The following is a 9,824-nucleotide window of genomic DNA, read 5'->3' on the forward strand; positions in this document are numbered from 1 at the left end:
GACAGTGTGAGAAATACTTTGATCTTGCTTGAGTTCCTCAGGGGATGTGGGTATCAATGGCCCCTCTTCGTTGTTGTGGTAGAGCTTTTAGCTCGAAACATGCCGTAGTTCCTCGCTGGACAGGAATAAGTCGTCAAGTAGGCATATGAACGGGAAAGGCTTCTAGTTTCAAGTCAGCTAGGAAGACCTCTTTCTTAAATGAAAGGGAAGGGGGGTTGGAAACCAACGGAAAATCAAGTATCATGTTGCTCCTCGGAAAACGCGTATAGTAGTCTCATTGGCCTTGCCTCATAGTTTTGGTCGTCGTCACGTCATCTCTTTCGTCGCGTCACCATACATGATGCGGCACAGGCGTTTCGCCGTGCCAGAGAGATAAACGCGGCAAAAAATGTTAGATTTGAAAAAAAAAACAGTATTAGATTTAGAAATAGTTAAAAAAAGTTAAAATTAAAAAAAAAAAACGCGACCGCAATCCGCACTTCCGGAGACGTCTCGAGTTCCAATTCCAACTCGCTTCCCGTTCCGGCCGGCCCCCCTCGGCGCCTCCATATAATCGAAGTCCAAAGCCACGTTTCCCCTCAACCTCATAAAAAAAAACCAAAATCCTCGCGAAGTTGTGAGATCCATCTAGACGCATCGCCACTCAAACCCTAGGTTGACGGATCGCCCCATGGCGATCATCTCCGACTTCAAGGAGGACGAGGCTACGCAGCAGGCGGCGGCGGCGGCCGGCCCCGGCGTCGAGGAGGCCCTGGCGGTGGCGCTGGAGAGGTGCGGCGGCGCGCTCCCCTTCCTCCAGGCGGCCATCGATGTCGCCCACCGCAGGTCCGGCCTGTTCCGCGACCCTTCGGCGGTGAGCAAGGTCACCGCGATGGCGGCGACCGTCAGGGCGCAGGTGGAGGCCGAGGAAAGGGTGGCTAGGGAGGCCAAGAGGAAGGCGGAGGAGGCCGAGAGGAAGGCGGCGGCCGAGGCGGCGACGGCGGAGGAGAAGCCAGAGAGCTCGGTGGAGAAGGACATCATGGAGGTGGATAAGAAGGAGGAAGGCAACGTGGGACGTGAGTGTTCTATTCCCTTGCTGGCCTGTTTTGGAACTGTCATGTTGCTATGCTGCGTTTTAGGGATTTTGGTGCTAAATGTGGTTCCATAAGCCCGATCTAGCATATTCTAGTGATTAGGCTTGAGTTAGGATAAGCTAGATAGATTGGGGTTGATACTCTGCTCAACGTATGTGGTTTGATTTAGGTATCTAATAATAACTCTAGAGCTCATACTTACGCCATTTGCTATTTTCAAACTTCATTCCATTATTGGTATCAATAGGCAACAAAATGCTTTAACTTATAACAGCTTTGTTAGGGAAAAAATACATTAATTTGCCCTTTATTTTCTCAATTGACCTTACAGTAAATTAATTATATATGGTCCAATGTTGATTGCAGTCCGACAAAAGTTATCTCTCTGTTGTAGTGGTCTGTTGAGGCTTGGGTTTGTGCCGCGATATAAGTGAAACTATATAGGTTGAAATTGCTAACATGATACCCTAATAATTGTTTTATTTCATTATTGCATCTCTAAGACAGTTTCTTCAGATGTGATTTCTACTTCTGCATTTTATGGGTACTCCTATCTAATTTTGTTTATTTCCTAATAATCAGAACCAAATGCTGGCAATGGTCTTGATTTGGAGAAGTACTCGTGGACTCAACAGCTGCCAGAGGTTAACATCACCATTCCTGTTCCTCAAGGAACAAAATCAAGATTCGTGGTCTTTGATATAAAGAAGAACCATCTGAAGGTTGGTCTGAAGGGCCAGCCACCTATCATTGATGTAAGTAGCTACTGCAATAAATTTCATCTTGTCTTATGGGACAACAATGTTTCTGGTGAACCAAATGTGTTGTTACAAAATACAGAGGCTCTAACTTCCTGTTGGTACTTTCTTTATTACCAGGGCGAGCTCTATAAGCCAGTTAAGGTTGATGACTGCTTCTGGAGCATAGGTAAGTCATTGGATTTTGAGCCTGCTTGGCTGCACTACTTTATATATGGCTGCTGCTGCTGCTGCTGAGCAGGCTGTTTGTATCTGAGCTTGCTTTTTTTTTTTGATCCTATAAAGCCCCTTACTGATAGAAGTATGGTTTCCTAATCATAACATTTTGTAGAGGATGGAAAAACTCTGTCCATATTGCTTACAAAGCACAACCAAATGGAGTGGTGGAAGTCTGTTATAAAGGGTGACCCTGAAGTTGATACCCAAAAGGTGGAGCCTGAGAGCAGCAAACTCTCTGATTTGGATCCTGAGACTAGACAAACCGTGGAGAAGATGATGGTAAGAGACAGAACCTGATGCACATCTGAGTTCTTAATGCAGCTTGGAAATAGCTAAAATCCTTTAATTGGTTTGTAGTTTGACCAGCGCCAGAAGCAGATGGGCCTTCCAACAAGTGACGAAATGCAAAAGCAAGAAATTCTCAAGAAGTTCATGTCTGAGGTAAGTCTGTGCGACAAAGCCATTATTATCATCTTTAAGTCCCGATATATGTATGTAGGTTGGCTTCCCATCCTATTTCATGCATCTGATTCTTTTTTTTTTCGTCGCAGCACCCGGAGATGGACTTCTCTAGAGCGAAATTAGCTTGAGGATTTTTTCGGGCAGTTATTTCTACCAGTCTGCATTAGGTTGTCTTTGAGTGCGTTATTAGTGTGAAACAAATTTTGATCAGTTCTTCTGTAATGCGTCAGAAATGTCATTTAGAACTGTAACATGTGTCTTGAACCAACCTAATGGCTGGATTATGTCAATTTTTGAGCTCTCCGTGCTGCTTGCTATGCTTGTTAAATGAACTACCACTGTTGTAGCGTGCTCACGATAAAATAAAACTAAAGAATTCTGTTTGTTGGCTTAGGCTCTGTCCTGTCAGCCTATTTGGCCTAACAGCCCATACGCCATGGTGCCATGCTCGACTCCTTAGATTGAGAAAAACTAAGATTGAGAAATGATTTTTCCAGATTCATCGAAACCCTTCCCCAGGGCTGTAAAGGAAATATCGGCCCCAAATGAAGTGTGCTAATTCGACTATCGGCCCCAATGAAGTGTGCTAATTCGACGATTTGTTTTTGTAGGTTTTCTTGATCTCTTGGAACTCGGGCTGGATATCGAGCCAGCTCGTTATCAAGTTGGCTTTGCTCGGTTCGGCTTGTTATACTAACGAGCTAGAAGCTTAGCTCGGCTCGGCTCGTTTGGCAGCTCGAGCTGACTCGTTTGACTCGTGAGCTAACTTAAAAAAATTTTCTTCGTGTTGAGGCTATTCATCTAGCAAAAGACAGAGACAAGTATTGATTTGGGAAAAGCAAAATAAATAAGAAGACAGATGATTTGATACTGGTTTGGGAAAATCAAGAAAAAAACAAAAACTAATGCTTCTTGTTGTGCGTTGGCTTGCAAGAGAGTAAGCAAAGCTACGATTGCAAGGCCCTAGCGAGCAGCAGGGGCCGGACGACTTATGTGTGTGCCGCGCGCGGCGGCTCAGGAGGAGAACAGCTGAGCGTGCATGTGTTTACGGCTACGCCTACGCGGAATAGCGGATGGGGGAAGTCTAGGGACTAGGGGTGGGAGCATGGGAGCTGGGGGCTAGGGTTTTATCATGGTGGGCCAATGAGTCATGGCATATATGGGCTGATTCAAGTTGTTGTCATCTGATTTACCTCGGCTCGTTTTGGCTCGCGAGCTGGATCGAGCTGGCTTAATTAACCAAGCTAAAGTGTTGGCTCGGCTTATTTAAAAAGCTCAGCTTATTTAAAAATTCAAACGAGCCGAGCTCGAGCTCGAGCCGAGCCACTAACAAGCGAATCGAGCGAGCTAGCGAGTTACAAGTTTTTCGTCCAGACCTACTCGGAACTTTTAGAGATATCTTCGGATGTTCCGGAACCTCTAGAAGTTTTAGACAAGTTTCCGTAACTTTCAGACATTACTAATCCGCTGCTTTAAAGTGTGAAAGAAATTTTAGGTTTAGCCAAATCCTTAGTTATTTTGTTAGCCCATTAGCCAAGCAGAACTAGCTAACAAGGGCAAATCATTGCTAGTGATACATATTAATCAAGGATCCAAACATGAGTTAATGGGCTAATTTTTGCCAGCTAATTTTGGCTCCGGCTAACAATTAGCTTTAGCCGATCCAAATAGGCCCTTAATTAGATGCCAGATTAGAATAATTTATGCTAGTTTCATATCATTATATGCCGAAAATGAGTAAAAAAAGAACATGAAACTCGATCACTGATGAGTAAACCTTTGTTCACAATAGGGACAAGTGCAGGACTTTAATTTACATGCTACGTATCTTTCTTTCTATATGACAATGGTAGCAACTTTGCAAAGGCATGACCGCATGATAACCCCGAATCCAACATGATCTACCTACACATCCTGCCTACATACTGGGCATGAACCATGGTCAATGAACCATCTGTCCACACAAGGCTGATGGAAGGTGTGAGAGCACTTTGGCAACTTCCTCACTGTCTCTCCGCTAACAACATCCTGGGAGAAGGCAAACTGTCAGGACTTCCACATAAAGTTTAATTGAAACAATAGAAATGCCTTTTCTACATCAGCACCAAAAGAATCCTAACCGAGCATGTCATTTCAAGAGAAAAAAAGAAGGCTAACTATAGCATCAGATACATAAAAAAAAATGTGAATACTTCAATACTTCCTCCTGTCATCAAAATATTATGTGTACGGCAAGATTCGGTCAAACCTAAAATAAAAAACTATAAACGTCAATAACTTCTAAATTATTTAGATTGGACACATGCAAGATATATGTATACATTTATATTGGAAGATACTTGCAAAATTTCATAATTTTGAAACATTTTAAAAATGTATTCTAGAAGATAATGGTGATTAAAGTTATATACTAAAGACCATTCAAAGTCAAATGTGACGTATATATATTTTTTTTTATCACGTGACATATTTTTGGACTGGAGAGGGAGTGTTCGGCTGATATTATCAGCCGGCTTATTCGTCGGCTTATCAGCCATGGTACAGTGTTTCTCTCTCACAACAAATCAGCCGTACAAATCAGCACCAGAGGCTTTAATATCAGCCGAACACTTTGAAAATTAAAAAGAAAAGCAAATATCAATTTTGTTCCATATATTGCGCACAAGCAGATAGTTTGAGCTATGCGATCTAACCAGAGATCGATCAAAATGCATACGGCACTTATGATAAATTGCCCTAAAATTTAGAAGTCTTTGGAATTGAAGGCAAGCAACCAGTAGGTGGACAAAAGTGATCACCAGAGTAAACTATAATCAATCTATGAGCTGGAGTGATGGGCACTCCTGATTCAACTCCCACTATCTTAGTTTCAGTCATGTTACAAGTAATGTGTCAAATCACACTTTCCCCCATGATTAATCAACTGCTAGCATCCAAAAGGAAAAGCCATATGCACATCATATTAATTTATCAACACAAAACAAAGCAAGCTCATAAACAGTAAAATCCCCAGAGAATTTAAGATTTTAATGCAGGTCAGTTTTCCACTAAACAAATATGTAATGTGACATTAGTACCTGCAGGCAAATAGCGCAAGACACATTTTCACCAATTGATTCCTGCTTCTGATCAGTCACCACATGATGTGGCAACTTCTTTAGAGTATCTTGTGAGAGCCCTTCGGATAAAACATCTTCAAGAACATCGAACATGTCATCATTGTCCGCAATGCCAACCTGTTGGAAAATATCTACTACTCCGATAAAGAACATGCCGTGTAGCGAAACCTTATGAAACTACATCAACAACTTTAAATTATCTAGTTTGAGAACATGTAAGTTACATGTGTATTGAAGTGTTAAAAATACTTGCGAAATTTCATAAGCTTCAAAAATGTTAAGAATATATTTTATTAAGAAATGGTGGTAAAGGTTATGTATCAAAACCGTGTAATGTTGTAACGCATTTATGTGCTTTCTGTCAAAGAGGATGCCACCAGTGGTAACCAACAAACTGACCTGTTCACACACACACAAAAAAAGACAACAAACTGACCTGCCAACGATATGCCATATATGTCGATGGCTCATACTGGTCTTGCACAAATCGAGCATTAAGGAGCTGTTCTATGAAATCCCCCTGGAAAATGCAACAGGTGATTCTCTTAAATGCACGTCCACCATGAATCACTGAAAATAATGTCATTGCAAAAATATAATTTCCACGGTCTGGGCTGAAGGAACTAACAATACTATATAATTTCCATGGTCTGGGCTGAAAGAACAATACTACTGTAGCATATAAGAATTTCCTAATTCCGATGGAATTTCTGTAGCTAACGCAAGACATATACACTCTACTAAGTAATTTGCACAACAATCATGCCGGATGAATTTGAAGAAGTAGCTCACGGACCATGGAGGACGTGCTCTGCGGGCTCGATCGGTCCGCCCTCCAGTAGGCGCGCGAAGCCTCGAGAACCTCGATGGAGAGCACCGCCCCCGCAAAGGCCCCCAGGCCGGCTCCCCGGAGGACGCCGCTGTCGGAAGCTCGGCCGGCCAATGCGCCGGTGAACGCCCCCGTCAGGCCTCCAGCTACCCCAGGCAAAACAAATCCGCGTCAAGAGAATACCAGGGGCGGCAGAGCACGCAAACCAAAACACAGAAGCAACACAATTAAGGTGCCGCGTCAACGCTATGTGGGGCGCCACGCAGGTGCACGCTTACCAACGGCAAAGATGCCGGTGAGGGCCCCCGAGAGGACGCCGGAGAGCAGCCGGGGGAGGCACGGCCCCGTCGCTACGCTTCGGCGCTCCTCTTCCGCCGCCGCCGTTGGCAGAGGGGGCACTTCCATGACTCCAGCCTCACGGCACGGGGCGGTCCACCTCCACGCCTCCGCAAACTAAAAGCCGAAGCCGATCGAGCGTCACGGTAGCTTGGCCTGGGTATAACTGGTGGTTGGTTGGTGCACGCGTGGTGGAGCTCGCCGGGAAGAGAGGGAGAACAGGGAGGAGGGAGGGGCCAAGCCGCCAAGCGGCCAGGCGTGTGAGCGCGTGATGCCGCTTAAAACAGGATATTTAACTTTTTACCATTACAACGTATGACACCTTTGAGATACCATCTTTAGAATTGACACTACGATTTTACCGGCAGAGAGAAATTTGATACGAAATTACCACTTTTGCTCGCGTGGCACGCCAACACATCACTCCAACGCGGATCCGAGTCCGCAGCCCCATGTGAAACGACGCCCCTGCCCCTGGCGTGTTTATACTCACAAACAGTCGGACCCCACTTATCAGCCATCTCTCCCAGCCTCTCCTCCCGCTGATGGGTGGACCCGGCTGTCACGGTCATCCCCTACCTCCAGCCACCGACTCCTTAGGCAGAGCGGGCGACAACGACAGGGGTGGGGGTGGAGCTGGCGGGAGGGGCCGACGCCGGTGACGCCAGCGGCGATGTCGTGCTCGAAGCCGACGCGTCGCCACTGGTGCCATTGCTGCGGGCGGTGAGGACCATGACGATGAGCTTCTCGTTGACGGGATGGCGCTGCGGGCACGGTTCGACGCCAAGAAGCGGTGCAACAGGGGCGGTGTATCCTTGCTAGGCCAACAGAGGAAGCGGGGAGGCAAATGGTGGTGTCTATGTGGAGATCCAGAGCTCAAACCGAAGCTCAACGATGGCGGTGGCTGCGGTGATTGACGACGCTGGAGAAGAAGAGAGGACAGAGGGGGGGGGGGGGGGGGGGGGGGCGAGACGTCTGCGGCATGGAGAGGGGCCCGAGGGGAGGAACGAGCAGTGGGCACCCCTGGCAATGGGAAGCTCGGTCGTATGCCACCCATGGCAGCTTGACTCGGTGCACACGGTGGAGGGATCGCAACTGCGGTGGTATGGTGGATGCGGCGGAGGGGCCGGGTCCATGCGGGATGCTGAGGACAGGCCTTGCCTTTTCAGGCCCGTGCCATGCCAGGCCGGGCAGCCAATTTTGCCATCCAAAATGAATGTACAGTACACAGGAGGCACTCATCACACACGGTCAGAGACGCTCGTTAATTCGTTGTGTGCAATCAGGGGTGTCCCACGTTGTCGGCTACCGGGGCAACTGGTCACGGGTTAACCACATCCTATTTGCTAGTCTATGATAATAACACCATAAATTCGTGTGAACACACTAGACACACTTTAAGTAAAACCAGACTTCCTGGCCAAGTCGCTGTAAAGGACGTCAGTATACCATAACCTGACATGATGGAATCTGTATCCTCACATTCCATCTAGATACAGCAGTCGGCACTGTATGGAAATGACTAGGTACCAAAAACTTTAGCAGCCCTTCAACTTTTCCTCCACCAACTCAATGCAGCGGTATAGCACCAATTGAACAAGATTTAACGTGCACACTATCTCATTTTTAATCTCATCAGCATCCTTTTCATTTTCCAACTGAATTTCCGCAGCGATTGGTCTTAATGGGGTCAGCCACTCCAAGTGCACCTTGTGCAATGTCTCTTTCTGAAACAATTTTCCAGATCTTTCTCCTGACCAAAAGGGGAAGATAAAAGGTGATCAAACACACAATTCACATATCTTCCATAATCCATTGTGGCACATGCAAATTCTAATCCATTAATCAGGCGATGATGCAAAACTGAGGAATCCTTCCTACGTTCTGCTGGTTTACAAGAATGGGAAAAAATGACAAAAAAACACACATCTTATCAGTTCCATTACCGATTTGGAACTGGGATGTATGTTCATTGCACAGTACTCCCTCCATCCCAAATTATAAGAAGTTTTGGCTTTGCTAGATACTCTCCGTTTTTATCAAGTGTCGTATTTGGTTTTGGGAGAAAGTCGCAAATAAGCATCGTATTTTGGTCTGGCCACACCGTTCGCTTGGTTCGTAGAGCCAGGAGTTAAAGAAACGCATCGTTCCTTCCATGCGCAGTTAAATCCGCATGCAGCCATGCACGAACTAGCTTGCATGTTGCCGGTGAAGTACTATGCGCAAGTGCCGGGCGGGACGCTGGTGAGTGCTGCGCGCGCTTGGCTTGCATGGAGCCATGCAGGAGTAATTGCCTAGCGCTGTGCACGAAGCAACATAATTGAATAAAGTACAGAAATGTGAAGACTTAAGTTAATCTCTGCCTTGGTCTGTGCACCAAAGCCAAATACGACACTTAAAAAAAATGGAGGGAGTACATTACTTTTGTTATGTATCTAGAAATTGCCAAAACTGTCTTATAATTTGAAATGGAGGGTATGCTTCAAAGGTTATTGCTCTTTGGAAAGGTATATATATGTGCATGACTTAAAAATTAGAAATAAGGTTATTGCTCTTTGGAAAGGTTCATTACCACTTCCAGACATGAATAAGGACATGTACGTGCATGACTTAAAATTTCGTAATAAGGACCGATGCCAGACCCCCAAGTGTTAATTTCAACTTTTGGTAAGATTGTTTTTAAAAATCTAACAATTTTGCTAACAAAGTTCATTGGATTTGACACAAGTTAGCATGTATAATATTAAACCAAAATGCTTAATTATGACCACAAAATAAGAAATCTACATTGATGAAAAAAACCTGCAAAATTTTGAACCATATTTCAAATGGTAGTTAAAATATTGCAGGAGTCGAAATGTAGTGGATGCAAATACAGGCATAGCATGAATTGAAAGAACAAGAGTACATCGTGGCTGTGACAAATTATCAATATCTGAAGATAAATTGTTAATGTTAAGTTTTTGGACGTTACCTCTTGAATCTATTATCAGAATAAATCTTAGCAAGTTTAGAGCTGATATTACCT

At 45.0% G+C, this 9,824-nt stretch overlaps 3 protein-coding genes across 4 annotated transcripts in view; 1 reads left to right on the forward strand and 2 right to left on the reverse strand.

Moving 5' to 3' along the window:
- The first annotated feature begins 565 nt into the window (after window positions 1-565).
- On the forward strand, window positions 566-2,847 carry LOC136528017 (protein BOBBER 1-like). Its single transcript, XM_066520906.1, has 6 exons — window positions 566-1,055; window positions 1,656-1,828; window positions 1,952-2,000; window positions 2,163-2,329; window positions 2,408-2,491; window positions 2,602-2,847. Exons 1-6 carry the CDS (start codon window positions 671-673, stop codon window positions 2,638-2,640), a joined length of 897 nt encoding a protein of 298 aa, XP_066377003.1. The 5' UTR covers window positions 566-670; the 3' UTR covers window positions 2,641-2,847.
- Window positions 2,848-4,266: 1,419 nt separating this feature from the next.
- Window positions 4,267-7,648, reverse strand: LOC136528353 (NEP1-interacting protein-like 2). The gene is made up of 5 exons (XM_066521303.1): window positions 6,739-7,648; window positions 6,428-6,606; window positions 6,068-6,151; window positions 5,590-5,748; window positions 4,267-4,540 (listed from the first exon to the last, which is right to left on the reverse strand). Exons 1-5 carry the CDS (start codon window positions 6,863-6,865, stop codon window positions 4,418-4,420), a joined length of 672 nt encoding a protein of 223 aa, XP_066377400.1. The 5' UTR covers window positions 6,866-7,648; the 3' UTR covers window positions 4,267-4,417.
- Window positions 7,649-8,117: 469 nt separating this feature from the next.
- The window catches only part of LOC136528663 (aberrant root formation protein 4-like), a 29,137-nt gene continuing 27,430 nt past the window's right edge, over window positions 8,118-9,824 (reverse strand). Inside the window, exons 13-14 of one of the 2 annotated variants that reach the window (XM_066521625.1) lie at window positions 9,771-9,822; window positions 8,118-8,549 (exon numbers count right to left, since the gene is read on the reverse strand). In XM_066521625.1, coding sequence (XP_066377722.1) covers window positions 8,335-8,549; window positions 9,771-9,822 — 267 coding nt within the window. In that variant the 3' untranslated portion in view covers window positions 8,118-8,334. The remainder of the gene's footprint in view (window positions 8,550-9,770; window positions 9,823-9,824) is intronic. The other variant, XM_066521626.1, reaches the window with a different exon arrangement.

Source organism: Miscanthus floridulus, chromosome 19 (assembly GCF_019320115.1).
Source record: "Miscanthus floridulus cultivar M001 chromosome 19, ASM1932011v1, whole genome shotgun sequence".
NCBI lineage: Eukaryota > Viridiplantae > Streptophyta > Magnoliopsida > Poales > Poaceae > Miscanthus > Miscanthus floridulus.

Excerpts from the sequence above, each read along its gene's own strand:
- LOC136528017 (XM_066520906.1), top strand. The coding sequence starts at position 671 with ATGGCGATCATCTCCGACTTCAAGGAGGACGAGGCTACGCAGCAGGCG. Across the intron at positions 2,001-2,162 it reads TGACTGCTTCTGGAGCATAG|AGGATGGAAAAACTCTGTCC; the intron begins GTAAGTCATTGG and ends AACATTTTGTAG. Across the intron at positions 2,330-2,407 it reads AAACCGTGGAGAAGATGATG|TTTGACCAGCGCCAGAAGCA; the intron begins GTAAGAGACAGA and ends ATTGGTTTGTAG.
- LOC136528353 (XM_066521303.1), bottom strand. The coding sequence starts at position 6,865 with ATGGAAGTGCCCCCTCTGCCAACGGCGGCGGCGGAAGAGGAGCGCCGA. Across the intron at positions 5,749-6,067 it reads ATATGGCATATCGTTGGCAG|GTTGGCATTGCGGACAATGA; the intron begins GTCAGTTTGTTG and ends ATTTTCCAACAG. Across the intron at positions 4,541-5,589 it reads CTTGCGCTATTTGCCTGCAG|GATGTTGTTAGCGGAGAGAC; the intron begins GTACTAATGTCA and ends GCCTTCTCCCAG.